This window comes from Psammomys obesus, unplaced genomic scaffold (genome assembly GCF_907164565.1).
Source record: "Psammomys obesus unplaced genomic scaffold, mPsaObe1.curated_primary_1811, whole genome shotgun sequence".
NCBI lineage: Eukaryota > Metazoa > Chordata > Mammalia > Rodentia > Muridae > Psammomys > Psammomys obesus.
In genome coordinates, this window is record NW_026591597.1 from 107,120 (window position 1) to 127,275 (window position 20,156).

Consider the following 20,156-nt stretch of genomic DNA (forward strand, 5'->3'; position numbering starts at 1 on the left):
GCCTCCTCCCCTTAGAGAAAGCCTGGTTGTCAGGAACACTGTGGGTTCCCAGCCTGAGATTCTGTAGTAAAGTATTGCCTGTGTTTATCCAGAGCAGTCTTGAAATTACAAGGGGAGAAAAGAGGGAATCACGAAATTCGCTTCTCACTGCCGATGCAGGAAAAGTACTTCCTGGTCTGCTTTCTGTGGTATTTGAAAACAGATGAGTCTTACCATAAGCACCAGGGTCTGGCAGGCTCCAGAAGCCCCAAACTAGAAGCATCTACTTACAGGGCCTTTCAAGCCTGTCTCTACTCTGCATCACCTGACCTGGGCCATCTGAGGCCCTTTCTGACCCCTCCTTCTGTGTGTGTCCATGTCTGGGCGGGGCTGGGGCTGAACAGGGGCAGGTGAGTGATTGACAGGGTTTTCATCCCTTAGCTCTGCCATTTCCGATGATCTATGGGCATGGGCTTTTGTCATCTGCTTGTGGTACATCCCAAAGAAGCCTCCGTAGACAGATCTGAAATATTTGAAGGTCAGAGAGCTTTCTAACTCTGTGTGGCATAGCTGAATGGCTCTCATGTACTCCTCTAAGTCCTGAGAAATAGATGAAGACAGGCCCCAGGGGGAGCTAGGAGAGGAGAAGGATGGAGGGGCTATAGATGGAAGACAGAAGAGAGAGGCCATCTTTGTAGATAACTGGAGAACTGCAGGTTGGTCACCAACAGCTAAAGCCCCAACCCCAGGTGCCACTGGGGTAGGTTGACAGCACGGGCATGTTTAGTTGACTCCTAGAGAGCCCCAGAGCTGGAAGAGTACTGAGAGGTAAACTCATCCCTCCCCCTATCACAGATGGAGAAACTGAGGTCCAGAAAGGGGAAGTGACTTGTCCAAGTCACCAGATGACTGCCAGGTAGAGGTGGGATAAGAACCCGGGTCTCCTGATACCCACCCCAGGGCTCTACCTCAGCCCTCAGAATGCGGTAGATGTAGGCGCCTCATGTAGTTGGGCCGTAGGCTGTCCTGGTGGGTTAAATGCCCTGTTAAATTGATACAGTTGGCTAAAGAATTGACCCTGTTGTGAATGAACCCACTTTTCCAAGGCCATCATTAGCACTGTACTTTGATACTCAGAGAGAGGCAGGCCCATTGACAGACAAGACCTGGAGGGTGGACTGTCGAGGAAACCAGCAACAATGGTCACCCCTTCTCCACCAAGGGGCCCCTGCATAGAGTAGCATGGCACCCAGATCTGTGACTGCCAGGCCCATGGTGGGTGAGACCCTAGGGCCCATCCAGAAGCAGCAGAGAGTAGCGTGGTTGTTGGGAGGTTGGAGCGTGTCACGTGTGGCCCCTGCAGTTGTGGCGGCTTTCCCACTGTATACAATACCTCTCGCTTTTCTCTCTCTCTCTCTCTTTCTCTCTCTCCCTCCTCCCTGTCTCTCCTGCCCTCCCATTCCCTCTTCCTTCTCTCCTATCTACGTCTTAGGCCTGCCAGTGGTCCCCGAGGGCTTTGTTTCACCCCACTGGTGGCACACAGGGCCGAAGAGGCTGCCGATCCCTGGTATAACACCGCCTGGCTGGGTTGGTTTGGGTGCCCACTGCGGGAGGCAGCAGGAACAGACTAGCCTGGCTCCTCAAGGCCCTTCCCAGCCCTCAGATTCAAAGACAAATGGTGTGGGGAAAAAAAAATAGAGTAGCAGAAAGAACAAAGCCTACTGCTCTTGGGCCCTTTGCATGTAGGGCGCTCTGTAAGCAGGAGTTATGTGTCCTGTGTAAGTACGGATTTCCACCCAGAATCTCTGGAAGGCTGTGCAATGCAGCCCAGGCCACCAGAGGGCGCCAGCATTCACTGGCAGGTTCAAACCACAGAGGCTCAGAAAAGGTAGTTGGGGTTGGGGTTGCTGTTTAAAGCTTTGTCTGTTGCGTAACTCCTCCCGATGTTAGAGCTTAAAGAGACTGAGTTGAGAACTTATCGGGTCCTCCTGTGAGAAAAGGCAACTGAAGCCCAGAGTGGAGGCTTTGTTGTCTAAGGTCACACAGCAAGTCATTGGCAGTGCCTGGCTTTGAACCTGGCTCTTTTGACTCCTGGTTCAGTGCCCCATCCATGCTGTTACCATGGTCATCTGGGAAATCAGAGAGTGACTGTAGAGTGACATGGATGCCCACACCGTTGGCTAAGCAGGGCAGGCAGGGACCTGCCATGGGTCTTAACGCCCTGCCATTGTCAGGTCCACCTAGGGGTCTGTGGGCCCTAGGCAGAGAACTTCGAAAAGCTGCTCAGTCTCCATCTCAGGGGTTTACACTAGGGCGGGTGGCGAGCTCGGTGATGGAATGCTTGCCTGGCATGTGCTGGGTCCCAGAAGAGCAGAGAAGAGGTTTCTGGTGGTTCCAAATCTGCTGCTCTGCCTAAGCCAGTGCTTCCTTAAGAAGACAGTTCTCGTTAAGAGCAGAAAGAGGCAGGAGGAGGGTGGGAAGAGGAGGCAAGTCCTTCCTCAGCATGGAGGGCCACCCTGATTTTCTCTCCCTTCCTTTTCAAGCTGTACATGGTTCGTACCATGCTGGAGTCCCTCATCGCAGACAAGAGCGGCTCCAAGAAGACACTCAGAAGCAGCCTGGATGGCCCTATTGTCCTTGCCATAGAGGACTTCCACAAGCAGTCTTTCTTCTTCACACACCTGCTGAACATCAGCGGTGAGCCTCGGGGCCCTCGCCTGGGGGAGAGAAGGCAGGGCATCCACCTCCCAGGACAACCAAAGACGTCGGGCTGGAAGTCATAGAGAGAGGAAATCGTGGGTCACACGGGGCACACATTTTGCTCCCGAGGGCAAAAGATTATTTAAAAACAACAAAAGAAAGACCTTTCTGTCAGCTGGGAGAGGTAGGAAAGGCCGGGCTCTGTTGCACCCATTCTGGACCAAGTGAGTTTGTCTGGGAAGCATCCGTTAGAAAGGGGTATTCATTCCGGGGACGCACATCTGTGGTCCAGCGTGCGCTGGATCAGTGTTTTGTTGACCTGAGCAACTACAAACTCTGTTGTACCATCTTAGTAACGGTTTCAATTGCTGTGAGGAGACAGCATGACCATGGGCGACTCTTACAAAGGAAAACATTCAACTGGGGCTGGCTCACAGTTCAGAGGTCCGGTCCATTATTGCCACATGCAGGCAGACATGGTGCTGGAGAAGTAGCTGATATACAAGCAGCAGGAAGAGAGGATACCACACTGGGCCTGGTTTGAGCATCTCAGAACCCCACTAGCAAGGCCACACCTACTCCAACAGGGCCACTCTTCCCAATAGTGCCAGTTCCTATGAGCCTATGGGGCCATTTTCTTCATTATTTATTCTTTATTCTCCTCTCGTATACAACATCCTGACTGTGGAAATTTCCCCTCCCTTCTCTCCTCTTGGTCCGCTCTCATCCAGATCCCTCTCCTCCTCCATTTCCCTTCAGGAAAGAGCAGGTCTCTCTGGGGTATAACGAGTTACAATAAGAGTAAAGTTGGATGAGGCAACCCACTAGGAGGAAAGGGGTCCCAAAAGCAGACAAAAGAGTCAGAGATGGCCCCCACTCCCACTTTTAGGAGTCCAACAGGAACACCAAACTACACAACTGTAACGTATATGCAGAGGACCCACATCAGATCCAGACAGGTTCCCCAACTGTTGGTTCAGTCTCTGTGAGCTGTTTGAGCCCTGCTTGGTTGATTCTGAGGGGCATGTTCTTTTGGTGTCCTTGACCCCTCTGGCTCCTATAGTCCTTCCTCCCCTCTCTCCACCTAATGTTTGTTTGCAGATCTCTGCATCTGCTCCTATCATGAAGCCTCTCTGATGACAATTATGCTGGACTCCTGTCGACAAGTAGAGCAGAGTATCATTGGGAATCAGTTCACTGACTTGAAAATTTTGTTTATTTCATCACTTTGCGGTCTGGGCCCAGCCCCCACCCTCATCTCCTCTCCCCATTCCCTCATCACCTTCTCAGGGAATGGGAGGCCCCTAAGGAGTACCAACCCACCCTAGCACCTCAGGTCACAGCAAGGCTAAGTGCATCCTCTCCCACTGGGGCCTGACAGGGCAGCCCAGCTAGGGGAAAGGGATCAGGCAGGCAACAGAGTCAGAGACAACCCCCATTCCCATTGTTAGGGGACCCACATAATTACCAAGCTGCCCATCTGCTACACATGTGTAGGAGGTCTAGGTCCAGCACATGTATGCTCTCTGGTTGGAGTTGAGTCCTGTGAACCCCCGATATCCCAGGTTTGTTGACTCTGTAGGTCTTTTTGTGTCCTTGACCCCTCCAGTTCCCTCTATCCTTCCTTCCACTTTTCCACCAGACTCCATGAGCTTGGCCTGTTGTTTGGCTGTGGGTCTCTGCATTTGTTTCCATCAGCTGCTGGATGAAGCCTTGCAGAAGGCAGTTATGCTAGGCTGCTCTCTGCAAGCATAGGAGAGTCTCAGTGGTGTCAGGAGTTGGCTCTCTCTTACAGGATGGGTCTTGAGTCGGGCCAGCCATTGGTCTGGCATTCCCTCAATCTCTGTTTTTATCCCTACACTTCTTGTAGTCAGGGTAAATTTGGGGTCAAAGGTTTTATGGGTGGATTGGTGTCACCCTCCCTCCACTGAAAATCCCACCTGGCTACAGGAGGTGGCAACTTCAGGCTCCATGTCCCCTGCTGTTAGGGATCTCAGCTAGGGTCACCCCAACAGACTCCCAGGGACCTCCCCTGTCCCAGAGATACTCCCCCACCAATTTCCAGTCTCTCTCCAGTTCCTTCCCACCCCACTGCCTCACCACTCACCCCTATTCTCCCCCATTACCCTCCCCACCCCCTCTTCCATGCAGGGAGGGTTCCCTCCATCTACTTCAGAGGTCTATTTTATTTCCTCTTCTTCATGAGATTCAAGCAAGCGTCCTCCCTTGGGCCCTCCTTGGCTTCCTTGAGTCTGTGTTTTGCAGCGTGGTTACCCTTTACAGCAAATACCGACTTATAAGTGTGTACATACATTTGTTTTTCTGAGTCTGGGTTACCTCACTTGGTATCCATTTGCCTGAAATTTTCAGAATGTCATTTTTAATAGCTGAGTAATAGTCCATTGTGTAAATATACATTGTCTTTATCCATTCTTGGGTTGAGGGACATCGAGGTTGTTTATTATGAATAAAGCTGCTAATGAACATAGCTGAGCAGGTGTTCTTGTGATAGGAAGGAGTGTCTTTTGAGTATATGCCCAAGAATGATATAGCTGGGTCTCAAGATAGATCGATTCCCAATTTTCTGAGGAGCTGCCATATTGATTTCCAAAGTGATTGTACAGGTTTGCACTCAGGGTTCCTTGCTTCACATTCTCGACAGCATGAGCCGTCGCTTGTGTTTTAGACCTTAGCCATTCTGATAGGTATAAGATGGAATCTCAAAGTCATTTTTTTTTATTTCTATGGGGCCATTTTCATTCAAACTACCACATATACTCAGTTCTGTACCCTCTTTTTTCCTCTGCTTGGAGAGGTTGTATGCAGCAGGGCAAAGGCAAGTGGGAACCCAGTGACATGGGGGCCACACAGTATACCGGTAAAACAGTAGTCCAGGCTTCTCTGTCAGAGAATGTGTTTGAAGTTGGGTTTTCAAGACCTCCAAAAAGCAAAGGATCCAGAATCACCACACACAGGGGATGAGGGAGCCATGCTTCCTTGAAAGCGAACATTGGTAGGTGTGTTCTAAAAACGGTGTTTGTTTACAAATCCCACTTCTTTTGCATGTAGGCTCTGTAGGATTTAGGAGAAACGTCACTGCCTCTTCCCACATAACTTGCCCTGTCTCAGAAGCCGACTGATGTCATTCACCATAGGTGCTACTAAGCTGGCTTTAGGCACAAGGCCTCAAGAACAGGGAAGGGCTGTGTGTGACAGCTGCTGTGCTCCCAGCGGTCACAGCCAATAGATGACGAATGCTGTGGCGTGTGAGCGCTTTCTGTTAAGCCAAGGTTCTCTCCCTGTACTTCCAGAAGCCCTTCAGCAGTGTTGCGACCTCTCCCAGCTCTGGTTCCGAGAATTCTTCCTGGAGTTAACCATGGGCCGGCGAATCCAGTTCCCAATTGAGATGTCCATGCCCTGGATTCTAACGGACCATATCCTGGAAACCAAAGAACCTTCTATGATGGAGTAAGAGTCAGGATTGGGCCAAGCAGGAAGTTCCTGGGGTGGGGTGGGAGGATGAGCCACCGGACTCTTTGCTTTAAAGAAGAAACTCCTGCGTGGAGATGAGGCATAGTACTTCGCCCCAAGGTCATTTGCCTCAGCCACACAGATGGACTTAGAAAGGCCCCAGTCCTCTGCCCTTCCTCTCTTAGGCCATCTCATATCAGCCATGCTCAAGAAATCGCCTTCTCTAGCAACCAAGAAATATCCTCCTTGGCTATGGTGTTTTAGGTCAGGGGATCCATTAGCATCATGGATTCTGAGATCTGTGTGCAAATTGGAAAGCAAGCCCTTCCTAAATGGAGGGGACACAAGGGAGGGTGGGAAGTTGTCTCCAACTCCAAGCCATCGGACTCATTGGCCACGCCTCGTGTTTCCCAGGCCGGTGTGCTTTGCCGCCCCATGACTCTCTGTTCCTTCGCAGGTATGTCCTCTACCCCTTGGATCTATACAACGACAGCGCCTACTATGCTCTCACCAAGTTCAAAAAGCAGTTCCTGTATGATGAGATTGAAGCCGAGGCAAGTGACATGCTTCCTTCATCCCTACGGTCTGCCAAGATGCTGGACTTGTCCAATATTTAGCAATTAACACAAAATGGGGGGGAGGGGCAGAGACGCTTCTCTAGGGAACAGTATTCATGTTCCCTGTGACAACTGTGGCTCTCAAATATAATAGTGTGCAATGGTCCTCTCCCGCTCTCCTCGTCCCTCCTCTGTGCTTCAAGGACCCCCGTCCATACCCGCCCCGTCTTGCAAATGGTGCCATCTGACTGCTCCAAAGGCAGGTCACGAGCACCAAAAAAGACCATGGGGCCTCTGGAGGGGCTGGGAATATCTAGATAAGAATTCAGAGCTGGTTCTAGGAAGGGAGGGCGGGGCCCAAATGAACACTCCTGCCTTGACCCTGTAGATTCCTTTTCTCTAGAGGGTACACTGAGGATAATTAGATTCAGGGGCGCAGGCAGGAGGCCTCAGTTACCTGGGTGTGAAGCCAGCACCGTGGGCTGAAGCCAACACAGCGACTGTGGAGCCAGCACCATGCCCAGGACCTGCTGTGGGTTTTGCTCTGTCTAATATAGTGGGATGTCAAGTCATAGGTACAGAAACTTTTAAATAAAGACTTCATCCTACAAAGCTGAGGACTTCATAGGAAGGAATCAAAGACAGAGCCCTCCTTTGGCTCTGTCCCCTGCCCTGCTGTTGCCAGGGCCTGATCTCTTTAAAGTCCCACATTGTGTCGGCCACTTTCTGCCCTGCTCATTGATGGGAAATGTGGCTCTGATGCTTGATGTCAGGTGTGACCTTGTCTTCTGCCCCAAACTTCACAGTCTCCTATGAATATCCCGATACACTGCGGTGCATGTCTTTGTTCACTAAAAGCCAGAGGGATTTAAGGAAAGCTTGAAGAAAGGGACTTTTCTATGTCTACAGACATTCTCAAAATTAGGTCTGCAGAACAAGGAAAAGCAAATGCAAGGAGGACACAAGAAAGCCTTCCGGTTAGCAGGCTGCCAGGGCTAATCACCACGTAAGAGGGCAGGCTTTTATTTGTCTTCCCTGACCAAGCAGGGGGAAGCAATAGGGGCTGGGGCTGGTTCCTTGGGCTCCTCTGCTAACTAACTGAAGACATTAAGAGCAAAGGGCCGAACTCGTGGACACAGATGCCTTCTTCTTTTTACCCTGTCTGTCAAGGCTGTTGTGTTGCCCCGGAATACACTTCAGTCAACCCTGCCCTGGGGCCCTCCCAACTGCCCTGTGTTTCTGTGGCTAATGCAGACAGGACCCACTGACCTTCCTGCTTTCTCCCCATCAGGTGAACCTGTGCTTTGATCAGTTTGTCTACAAGCTGGCGGACCAGATCTTTGCCTACTACAAAGCCATGGCGGGCAGGTAGGGGAGCCTAGGCTGTGTCCTTTCTTCAGCCCAGGGCTTGGAAGCCACGGTTCCCTGCTCTCCCTTGTTCAGCACTTAAGGAAAATTGAGCAGTTTCCATGGCTCGGTCACTGAAACACACTGTAAAGGAGAATGGGCAGGTAGTGTAGAAATACTTCATGAGGTTTACAGTTCAATAGAAGGACAGAGTGATAAAAACTAAAGGAAGTCCATGAGACTGGGAATATATGGTGGATAATCGTGAGCTAGTCGAGGGCATCTTAAGGAAGCAGCCTCTAGGGAGTTAAGTAAAATGAGGTGTAAGATGGGTCCGGAGTGTGTAGGCAAAGGGAACTTCTTGTCGAAGCCTTGGTGGATCAAGTACAAAAATAATAGCTTACTTGCTATTATTTGGTGAGAAGCTTGGGTTACTTCATGGCAGTGGCCACTAGAGGGCGGGCTGTATGACCTGGCACCATAAACCTTGAAGGGCCTGGAGAGGAATAAACCTCCACAAAAATGCTTTCAGAAGCACAGCTGTGGCTTGACTTGATTCTTAATTTTAAACTTCCTCTTTAAAACATATAAATCTATGGAGGATGTATTTAAGGTGTGTGTGTGAAGAAGTTTGAGTTGGAGATGTGTCAGGTTTGTGGGCTTCTCAGTATTTACCGAAGATTACACCTGCCCCCATCCTCAATGAATTTTTGGGTTTTAATAACCAGCAATGGTACTATCATGAAGGAAAATACATTTATATAAAAGTATTGTAGTTCTTGCTGAAAGGTGAGACAAACAGATCAGCAATCCCAAGGGGGATTTCCCCACCTCAGTTGTTTCCCCTCCCCTAAGGAAGTGATTGGCTTGTTTTGCTTGGACAGGCTTGACGCACTTCAAATAGGAGTTGACATGCACTGCACACAAAATGCCCCAAACACGGAATCTGCACTGACTAAAGAGAATGAATCCTAAATAATGAGCAGATAGAAAGCGCAAAGGCACATGCATCGCTACAGAGTTGCCTAATGGGTGTGAGCAGGTCAGGTAGGGTGCAGTCCCAACAGGGGAGGTAGCATTTCTGAGACAACTGTGGTCCTAAACTTGCCGATTCTTTCTGTGTAAACAAACTCAGGAGTGTTAAGTCACAGGGACTCTCTGTGCTTGGTTTATAAAATCTTTTCATCTTGGAAGCTAGAGAGATGGCTCGGTGCTTAAGCGCTCTTGATTGTCTTCCAGAGGAACCAGCTTCAAATCCCAGTAAGTCACAGGAGGTAGCTCACAACTACTTGTAACTCCAGGGGATCTGTTGCCCTGTTCTGGCCTGTATGCAGACACACAGGCACAAACACACACACACACACACACACACACACACACACACGTTGGGGGAGGGAGGAAGCGAGGGAGAGAAAGAGAAGAGAGAGATTTTCATAGTTAAGAATCTATATCCCCAGCTGGGTGTAGAGGCTCACCTTTAATCTCAGCACTCAGGAGGCAGAAGCAGGCAGATCTCTTATGAGTTTGAGGCCAGCCTGGTCTACTGAACAAGTTTCAGGACAACCAGGGCTACAACAGAGAAACCCTGTCCCAGTACACACACACACACACACACACACACACACACACATACATAACGCCATTTGAAAACTATCTCTCAACAACTGTCCCTGCAAGGAGGGTGCTTTTCAAAAGGGTGGAAATTGAGAGAAGTCTGAAAGGTGAGAGAAAAGAAGCACTAGAAGGAAAGGGTAACACAGGCCAACCCCATCATCTGAAGTAAAATGCTGCTGCACGTGGGAGCCGTCTCTGCAGTCCTCAGCATCTTAGCAGCCATATTTTAATGAGGAAAAGAAACAGCTGACATCTTAATGATGTTTTCTCTAATTCAATAAATCAAAGCCACTAAAATTTCAACATGGAATCAGTGTAAATATTTTTGAAGAGATAGCTCTGTTTTTCTCCTGGATCTCCTAAATCTAGCATGTATATGGCAATGGGTCTCAGGTTGGGCCTGCCTCATTTGGTTCATTAGGCACTATGGCTGCCGGCTGCTACTTTGGACCGTGCCAAATACATCTTTTTCCCCACTTAAAACTTGGAAACGGCTTCCAGTTCATCTGTATATCCCACCTCTCTACAAGGATTCTGTAGACTCACAAGATCTAGCCTGTAGACTAAGATGTTTTTCCAAAATCTCATTCCCTTTACCCACCCCGACTGCCTTCTCTTTTCTAAAACAGACCAAGCTTATTTATTGCATATGGGATAAGCTTACCTTGACTTTACCACTATCTTTCAGCCTCTGTTCCAAAACAAAAAAAAAAACAAAAAAAAAAAAAAAGCTTTACATAACCCCTAACTCCAAATGACCATACTTTCAAGTACCAGGGATATCCTTCAACCCACGCCTCACTGTGGAAGATAAAAATAGTACATTTGGTTTATACAACTGTTGCGACATTAAAAATAACTGTATGTGTATGCATCTACAGGCGTGTGTGTGTCCGTGTGCATGAATGTTTGTGCGTGTGGTGTATGTCTATGAGTCTGTGTGTGCATGTGTGTGTGTTGCCTGGTTCAGTGAACACTATGCACATGCTTCCTCTTGCAAATTTTGTTCCCTTGATTGCTCTCACGTCTATGGAAAGTCAGTACTGTGAGGGCAGTACCTAGAATTTCCTTGGTGTTCCCGGTACCTAGGATTTTCACTGGGACATCCTAAGAACGCACTCAACTGTTTTTGCCGTAAATGAAGAAAAGAGTCTCCACCCTGGGTTGCCCGCCATTAATTTAGAAATTCCATTTCACATATTGAGCTTCTGTGGCCAGAAGGAAATCTGGGGAACCATCTCTAGAGCAGCCACAATTCTGTTTGAGATATTTGAGATCATGTGTTCTGGGTGGACCTCTGTGGCCTGGCCTGGCTGTGGCTCGGTTGTTGAGAAGCCATTTGCCGCCATGCTCAGCACACCTACTTCACGTTGCTCTCTTCCAGTGTCCTGTTGGATAAACGTTTTCGAGCTGAGTGTAAGAATTATGGAGTGATCATTCCATACCCACCATCCAACCGCTATGAGACGCTGCTAAAACAGAGACACGTCCAGGTATGTGGGAGAAAGCCACAGGGGGGAGAAATGGGAGGAACAGATTCTGTGGAGGTGGTGTGGACTTTCCTATCTGCCTGAAGTGTCTGCACCCAACCGCAACAGCCTCAGAATTTGTTACAAACAGTAGTGAGCATCCTTTGGTGTAAGTTATAGACTTCCTGGCTCTTCTCCAGCCGGCCTCTGAGAAGCACTGGCCACCCTGGCCTACTGTCCTGAGCAGTCTTCTTTTCTTCCTCGGCACTATCACATATTTCAGGTGGACCCACCCCTGAATTAAATGAAAAGGGCTGCATCCCCTTTAAATGAAGTGCATCAAGCTAAATCTGGGGTAGACATTGGTTTGTTTTTATCCAGTGGTTTCTCTTAACATTTGATCCCAGATGTAGAGAAGATCCTGCTGGGGATAAGAACAAATATCTCTGTCGTTCTGGAGAGGCATAATGGCTACAACCACAGACCCTAAACTCTCCCTGCCAAGACTTCTGGCAGAATAGCCTGTGTGCGGTGATCTCTGTGCAGTTGTTGTGGGGTCCTTGGTCTCTGTGAAGGAGCAGAGCTGAGGCCAAGAAGATGCTGAGATGAACAGGAAAGAATCTATCTTGAACTCTGTGGACACCCATTGCCAGTGCCTAGTCATAAGAGAGAAAAACATAAGTTTCCAAAGACGAGCATCATCAGTTTCATGCAGAATTAGCCACGGGATCCCTTTATGGGACCTTAATTTGTTAATAGGAAATTTATTCTAAAATAAATAATACTTAAGAGTAATCACTTAGCACCTAGCAAAGCACAGTGCACACAGCAGGTGCTCAATAAATGGTTATTGTTGTCTTCAAAGCATCTGCAATAATGCCCGTGTGGATCCTGGTGGAAATTATCTTAAGCTATATTTTTCCACCCTTTAATCGGCCGTTCATATGCTTGCTTTTAAAGTCACTCCCATGGAGGCATAAAGTAGGCCATCGCTAAGGTGGCTCCTGCTCCCTGGAGACTGCGAACAGAACACAGGAAGACACAGAATGAACCTTAGGACTGAATCTAGGGTTGTCAGCAGAAGCATTTCCCAGCGGTCAGAGCTTGCCCCAAGCCTTCTCCCACAGCCGAAATGGGGTTGTTTTTTTTCCCCTCCATGGATTTTAAGTCAGGCAGTGGTTCTCCACCTTCCTAATGCTGTGACCCTTTAATGCAGTTTCTTGTGTTGAGGAATTGTTTTGTTGCTACTTTGTAACTGTAAGTTTGCTACTGTTATAAATTGTAATGTAAATAGCTGACATGCAGAATATGGCTATGTGACCCCAAAGGGATCATGACCCACACATTGAGAACCATTTATGTAGAGCCTTCAGGGAAATCAGAATAGTACAATACACAACGGTTTCCAGGCTAGCCAAACATGGTGATGAGTGTTTCACTGTACTGAGTTCATTTTTCTCTTTCTCCCACAAGCATGCATACTCATTACACATATGCCATATATACATATGGTATGCACATAGATTAAAAATTAAATGGAATTACCATTGTCAATAAATTTTGTGATGCTATTTTCTACATACAGTCATCCCTTGTCCCAGTAATACTCTTTATAATTTTAGTACAGTTTTCTACCAGTGCATCGTATTTACTTGTCTGTGGAGATATTAAGTAACTTTCATCCCCCCCCCCCGCCCCCTTCCTCTGCCATTCAGCTGTTGGGTAGATCAATTGACTTGAACAGGCTCATCACCCAGCGCATTTCTGCTGCCATGTACAAATCCTTGGACCAGGCAATCAGCCGCTTTGAGAGTGAAGACCTGACTTCCATTGTGGTAAGATACAGGAGGCCTGTTAGCTTTCTGCTCTAAGAGGCCTCAGATAGATGCCCAGTTGGAAATAGTTATTAGCTCTTCCGGCTAGTTCAAGAGAAGCAGGGGACTTCTTTCACACCTGACCAGAGTATCTGGGGAAAAAAGACTTGAATGGAATGCGAATGATTTTTTCATCCTTATAGAGGGGTAGCCAGGTGAGGGGAGAGGAAGAGAATCTCCTTGAGAACAGAAGTAACATCCCTCAGGTTTGACAATGTCTTTGGGATCTACAGAGTGGAGCAAGCAGGCAGAGTCCAGAGAAGCTAGTGAAAGTAGCACAAGGTCACTTAAAGGGTGTGTAGCCCTTGACGGACGGAAAGGGCTCTATGGTGGGTTATTTGTTCCAATGTGTCTCCATCTTGAAATACTGGATGGTTTTGAATACCACCCTGTGTTTTCATTTTGCACCGTGCCCTGCAGAGTTTTCAGCCTGCTCTGTTGCAGTCAGGAATAAACCTGTCCCCTTCTAGAAGACAGCAGCTGGAATTGCTCCCTGTCAGTTTTCTCTCAGAGAGGAAGCAGGAAGTGCATTGAACTAGGACACCAGAATCAGACAGACATATTATTCCAATCCTGCCCCTGACAGTTACTAGCTCTGTGATCTTGGCCAAGTTCTACATCTTCACCAAGCCTGTTTCCTCATCTCTAAAGTAAAGGAGCCATGAGGATATAGTAGAAACAGACTTGGAAAGAATTTGGAATGGGTCTTCGTAAGTTGATAAACACTTAATAAGAAATAATAGGCTTTTTCTCCCCCTTGGTGATGTGGGTATAGGCCAGATTAGACCAGATTAAAAGCAGCTACAGGCAGGTTTATTAGGAAGCAGCAGACATCTCCCAGATGGAGGTCAGTGAAGTCCTGCGTCTGGGCTAAAGTGAGGGGTTTTTTATAGAGTTTAGGCAAGGAGTGATGACGTGTCAGCTAGGAGCTGGGATTGTGCCCATATACGGTTAAACACTGAGCCCCTGAGAGGGCGCTCTTGGGTAAACTGTCTGAAATGCAGAGAAGGGAATGATGATGACGCGTGAGCCCGGAGTTTCCTCCTTGCAGGCAGGGTTGAGGAAAAAAAAGAGCAGATGGGGTTTCCTGGCTTGTGCAGGGCCAAGCAAGGGTTCCAGCCAAACAAGTAATAGCTTTTTAAGAAAAGGAACAAGAGAAGAACTATGGGGCTGCAGGGTTCTCTGGGGAGGGGGAGCTGATATCTACAGCATCTGCTAGACCCAACCACTCACCTGAATCTTGCATCACTTACAAGAAACTGGAATAAAGAGCTCACATTCCTGAAATCTCTAGGCTGCCTCTCTCTTGGGAAATGCAGATTTGTTTTGTACATGTTAAAATGTCCTCAGTGCTTATCTCTCTCAAGAGGTGGGAGTTTGTGTTTCTTCTCTTTTGTTTAGCTGTATGTTCTTGTTTTCCACTTAGGCGGGGGCAGGTGTTCATGGCTTCTTCCCACTCCCTGGAAGACACTGAATGTTCTCTTGGCTAGAGCAAAATGAAAACATGCTGTGAAAGCCCTCATTTAATCAGATGAGACACTGGTCCCCACCCAGAACATCCTCTTCCTGGAAGCCTTCCTAGGAACAACCTAGGGAGCCTCTCTCCTTGGGGGTAGGCATGGTTCCTGTGGGCCTTAGCTGAGCAGCCTCTGCCTCCAGGCAATGGCGGAAACAAACAGAGGATTGTACCCTTCCCTTCCACCTTCGAAACTCTGCTCTAAAATGTGGGAGTCACTGTGTGTGACTTGGGGAGACAGTCTCCTCGTTGTGTAAGTGTGATATGCAGGGAGTCTCACAGGCTGGCAGACTGTATGCTCTCTGGCTACTGGTGTATTTGAAATCTTGAGGCAACACCTAACATTTGCAAACCTCCAAGTAAGATGCAGGAGCTCAGACAGCACCAGACTAGCATTCCCAGATTGCAGCTATCATCCGGCTGACTGCAGACTGTTTAAGCAGGCCTGGCTCTCCTGAGCTTGCAGTCACCCCGACAACCCCACAGACACACTGGATGCGAAGCTCGCCCCGCCTACTCTGTTTAATTCTCAGATGCCTGCTGGAATCTCCCTGACCTCTCAGAGTTCCGGTTGCTCTAATGTAGCCAGCTCTTCCTTCTCTCATTCCACCTCTCTGTCGCCTGGTTCTTTGAAACTGCCCGTTCGGCTGTTTCATTTTGCCTTTGTGTTACAGTTGAGTACTGACTCCCTTTTGCCCATCCCTGTAACACTAACTCAAGTTCAGGAAACTTAAAGTCGTAGAACCTTAGGAGAATTTGTTCCCTTGGTCTCATTATCTCCCCCCAAACAGGTTACCACAGTGTGCTAAGGGCTCAGTGATCTTCGAAAGGCACTCATTAGCAGTTGCCATTAATATCTGTTTACTGTATTACCAATCTGCAGCAAATGGGGACAGAGATGCAGTAGAACCAGCTCAGCCCCAAGAGGCAGCAGCAGAAAGCTGAGGCTGTCTCTGCCCTTCATTTACTTCTTGCTACAGAGACTGAGAACATCCTTCTGACTGCCACCCCGTGGTTGAAATCCAAGTGTTAGCATTCTTTTGGAATACTAAAGGTCTACTATCCGTGGCCTGTTGTAGCATGGCAAAAACCAGCTAAAATATCAAAGCACCAGGCATACCCCTATATGATAGGGTTCCTCACCCTGCCACAGATAACCCATCCCTTAAGATTCCTTTCCACTCCAATTAGTCTCCCTTTCATGGCCTGCCTGGCCCCGTTGCTGTTAGTGTTTATAGTTATTGCCTGCACTCCCAGGTTGCAGCCATGCAGCTTGAGTTTCAGGGTTCCCAAGCTGCAATGTTGGAAGTGTGGGCAGAGGCCTTGACCCCTCCAAAGTGGACTTGTCAGGCTACAGGGTCCTTGTGGCTGATGAGAAGGGAGCCAAATCTTTGCGGCCAGTGACTCACTGGGAAAGCTGGCCCCTGTCATCCCAATATGGTTTTAGAATATAAAAGCAGACTTTATTTTTGTCATGTACCCCTTTCGAAGGACCTCTTGCCTCTTCTGTCTGTCTCTCCAGCTGTATCAAAGAGACCAAGAACTCATGATTTGGGATCCAAAGAACCAGAATGCCATCCCAAGGCCTTGTTTGTTCTCGTTGTGTGACCTTGGGCATGTTATTGGCCTTCTGGTCGTCTTGATTCTCCCCTTAGTAAGAGGGGTACCACTCTCTAAAGCTGGCCTCACCAAAGCATGGCCACAGTGGCCTCAGGTGCCCCAGAACTTGAGCTTTTTTCTTCCCATTTGGTCTGTGATTCTTTTGGATAATAATGACTGACAAGCTGCAGAGCAACAAGAAATGAAACCCAATCTGAAGGGTTTCATTATCATTTTATTTCCCAACAAACACAGCATCCTGCTCCGTGCAGACCTGGACTCTGAGCTCACCCTCTTCATGAAGGTGGAACTCCAAACGATCAGAGCCTCTGGCATACACAGGTTGCTGGTCACTGGGGCTGAGTGAAGACAGACTACAGGTGCCTCATGCGCCTCGGGACTTGAGGTCCAAAGGAGGAGGCATTTTAAACACACACACACACACACACACACACACACACACACACACACACACCTCCTTTAAACATTTCAGTGGTAATTTGATCATGGTTAAGAATGGTACCTTAGAGCCCAATTCCTGGATCTAAAGCCAAATAATTCAACTTCACAAAGCCTCAGTTTTCACATGTGTAAGAACTGCAGCAATACTGACCTCATAGGGCTTTGATGAGCATTTATACATACATATATGTACATATATATGCATATGCTAATTATGCTGTTATGTATATGTACTATTTATATATAATATATGTACGTATATATATATATATGTGCTAATTTATTTAAATCATAAAACATTGCCAAAACCTAGAAATGTCATACTTCAGCTGAATAATTAGCCCTAAGTAGGTGGTAGCTCCTATTTATTTAGCACTTTCTCCAGGATGGAGAAATGATCTCTACCGAGACTCAGTCACAGCATTACTTATGACACTGGACCCTAAGGGACAGGCCTTTTCCTCACCAATGAAGAAACCTAAATTTACACAAACACTTTCTACCCGAAGGGCAGCAAATGGGTTTTGTATGTTGTCAACAGTCTCCTTCCTGGTTCCATGTAGCCTTCCCACCCTCTCTTGTTCTAAGAGTATCAGAAGAAGGGAGCATTGTGCTGTGCCACTACGTGGGGTCCTAGTCTGTATATAGGAGGTCATAGGTTGTCTAAGAGTGGTCTCTAGATGTAGGGCATGTTCAGTGTGTGTGTCTGTGTGTGTGTTACCTGCAACTCTTTAGCAGCCTCGGTTTCTCTCTTCGTCAGGAGCTGGAGTGGCTGCTGGAGATTAACCGGCTCACACACCGACTCCTCTGTAAGCACATGACACTAGACAGCTTCGACGCCATGTTCCGGGAGGCCAATCACAATGTGTCTGCCCCCTATGGCCGGATCACCCTGCATGTCTTCTGGGAGCTGAACTTTGACTTCCTCCCCAACTACTGCTACAATGGATCCACAAACCGGTAAGGGAATCCCTGTGCCCAGGGCTCTGAGCAGGGCAGGAAAAGAGGCTGTGGTCAGTGGCCTCCAAACTGGGCCGAGTGGTTCTGTTTGTTCCCGTGATGAATGTTTATGTGGAGATGCTCCTGGGTATAGGTTCTGTGGTGGAGGTGACGATGCCATAGGGAACAACCACTACTGTCCGGGTGCTTGGAGCGTTCTAACCTGACTTGGCCCAGTTTGGAAACGATGCAAACCTCAGAGAAGTCTTTCTCCTCCGAGAAAGTGGTGCAGGAGGTGAGTGGTAAAGTATCAGCAGGAATAAGCAAGGCAAACAGCAGGAGTCTATCGTGGGCAAAACTTGTATATAATGGAGAAGCTGGGGATGAAAGTAGCACTAGGGGAGTCAGAAACGGATAAAGGGTAAAGGCAGCCTGCAGAAGGCAGGAGCTCACAGATAAGCACCAGAACAGCCAGAACTGTTAAACACGCAGGCTTTCTTCTTCAATATAAGAAGTTGGCACCTGTTTTCCATCCAGAAGGTCGGGAATGGCTGGGTGTATTAATACCTGCTAATCTTTGCCTTCTGTAAAGCCAGCCCTCACAGATTGGCCCAGAATCCTGAGCACTGTCTCTCAGTCAATAGGACCCACCCTCATGAAGGAGGTCCCATGTACTTTGCAAAAGAGTTTGCTGTTATGCTTATCACAGACTGCTCCTCCCTAGGCCCTTATCCCGAGAACTGTTCCGCAGTCAGTAGAACCATTCTTGTAGGAAAGGTCACAGGTGCTTTACTAAAGAGATGTACTTTGCAAAGGAGTTTTGGTGTATCCTGGCCTAAAGCTTTGTTGTGACAATTGTCACAAGGAAACTTCCCCCAAAGTCTTAATGTGTTTAAATGTGTAAAAATTAAACCACTTGGTGCCAGACCCCAGAAGTTTTGACCCAGAATCAGATTATAGGCTCTGTAGGCCACAATAGGATCATCAGGTGTTCATTAGCCCTGGGAGAGTTTGATGAAGGATGGCGCTGTGATCAAATTGTGCCTTGGAAGGACATGCACATACCTGAACATGTGTGTGCAAAACAGGCCTCTTTTACAGAGTGAAACATGCCTCCTGGAAGGGGCGCACAGCTCTTGGGCAAGCGCTGAAGTAGAGATGAAACTTAATCCTTTGTTCACACAGGGCCTTAGCCGCTGTATTCGCAAACCAAGGGAGAACACAAAGATGGGGGAAAGTGTCTGTAGGTGAAGCCTTTCCGCCCCTGGAGCAGTCAGGGGTGTGTGAACTGAATCCCCATTGGATGACTGGAAGGATACATGTGCCTGAATCTTCACACTGAGCAGCACGTGCCCAGCTTTCTAAAGATTTGACTTTATAGCACATTTGCGTCAGGACTACAAAGCGTAGCCTGGCCACAAACTATATATACCCTGTCTTGTCGCCAGCCATGACAACACATGAACTGAGCCTGGCTGTGAACAGCCCATGTACTGGGAATGGTGCTATTTTTGTGTGTGTCGGGGGAGGGGTGCTTTGCCCCCTACTTGTGTGTATGTGTTTGTGTGTGTGTGTGTTGTATGCATGTATGTATGTTTGAATATGTGTGGGCACACGAGTGTGCGGGTGTGCATGCATGCGCATGAACACACATAACGTCCCAGGTTGATGACAGGAATCATCCTCAGTCGCTGTTCCACCTTACTCATTGAGACAGGCTCTCTCAATCAACCCCAGAGCTTGCCTGTTCAGCTATGTCTTTCAATCAACCCCAGAGTTTGCCTCCGGGGCTCCAGGTTTCCCCATTTTTGGAGAAGAATGGGAGAGCGTGCAGTAACCAAAGGGGGTTATCAGGAGAGCGCAGCTCCACAGGCAGCCATCTCAGACACGCCATGTAGCAGGTGTTAGTGGGAGGGGCTTCTGCTGTCTCCTGTCCATGGGAGGACGTCCTAGGACACCCTCAGTTAACTGCCTGTCCATCTCTTTTCTCCTAGTTTTGTCCGAACTGCCATCCCTTTCACCCAAGAACCGCAACGAGATAAACCCGCCAACGTCCAGCCTTATTACCTCTATGGATCCAAGGTAAATTAGTCCTGTCCCATCCCGCCTGTGACAGACAGAGTGAGGAAAAAAACGAATAGGAAGGCGTTCCCAGAGTCAGCAAAGCCAGAGGGTATGATGTTGGAGAGGTACATTGAAAGCCAGGCACTGCAAGCATGTTCATCTTTATTGGTTCACAGCTAGCAGGGATGGGGTACGAAGCTCCGGCAGTGGGGAAGCTGGGCGGAAGCTCAGGGGAAGGGTGAGTACTATGCTGAGGTTAGTGGGTACATGGGGAGACTCCCTGGGGCTTCCCAGGTTCTCCCATTTCTAGGTTGGTTCATTACAACATGGTCTAGTGACTCTGGGATTCTGAGCTCTGTAAATATAAGGGGTTTGCAGGCAGAGCTTGAAGGCTATTGTAAGTGTTAGGAGCTGTCTCTGAGAGGAAGGTCTCCTCTATTTCGTGTAGCTTTTATTCACATGTGCACATCCTCATTCCGATTAATTGTCCCCACAGGGTCTATTGCCTTCAGTCCTTCTGGCCATTCATCCATCCAATGACATTTAGTATATACCCCTTTGAGGC

At 48.2% G+C, this 20,156-nt stretch overlaps 1 protein-coding gene across 4 annotated transcripts in view; it reads left to right on the plus strand.

Moving 5' to 3' along the window:
• Cyfip2 (cytoplasmic FMR1 interacting protein 2) overlaps positions 1–20,156 on the plus strand; it is a 117,143-nt gene that overhangs the window by 48,916 nt on the left and 48,071 nt on the right. For all 4 annotated transcript variants that reach the window (XM_055610666.1, XM_055610663.1, XM_055610667.1 and 1 more), the window contains exons 16-23: positions 2,523–2,676; positions 5,991–6,147; positions 6,608–6,704; positions 7,999–8,075; positions 11,053–11,161; positions 12,853–12,972; positions 17,349–17,548; positions 19,522–19,609. In XM_055610666.1, the coding sequence (XP_055466641.1) occupies positions 2,523–2,676; positions 5,991–6,147; positions 6,608–6,704; positions 7,999–8,075; positions 11,053–11,161; positions 12,853–12,972; positions 17,349–17,548; positions 19,522–19,609 (1,002 nt within the window). The remainder of the gene's footprint in view (positions 1–2,522; positions 2,677–5,990; positions 6,148–6,607; positions 6,705–7,998; positions 8,076–11,052; positions 11,162–12,852; positions 12,973–17,348; positions 17,549–19,521; positions 19,610–20,156) is intronic.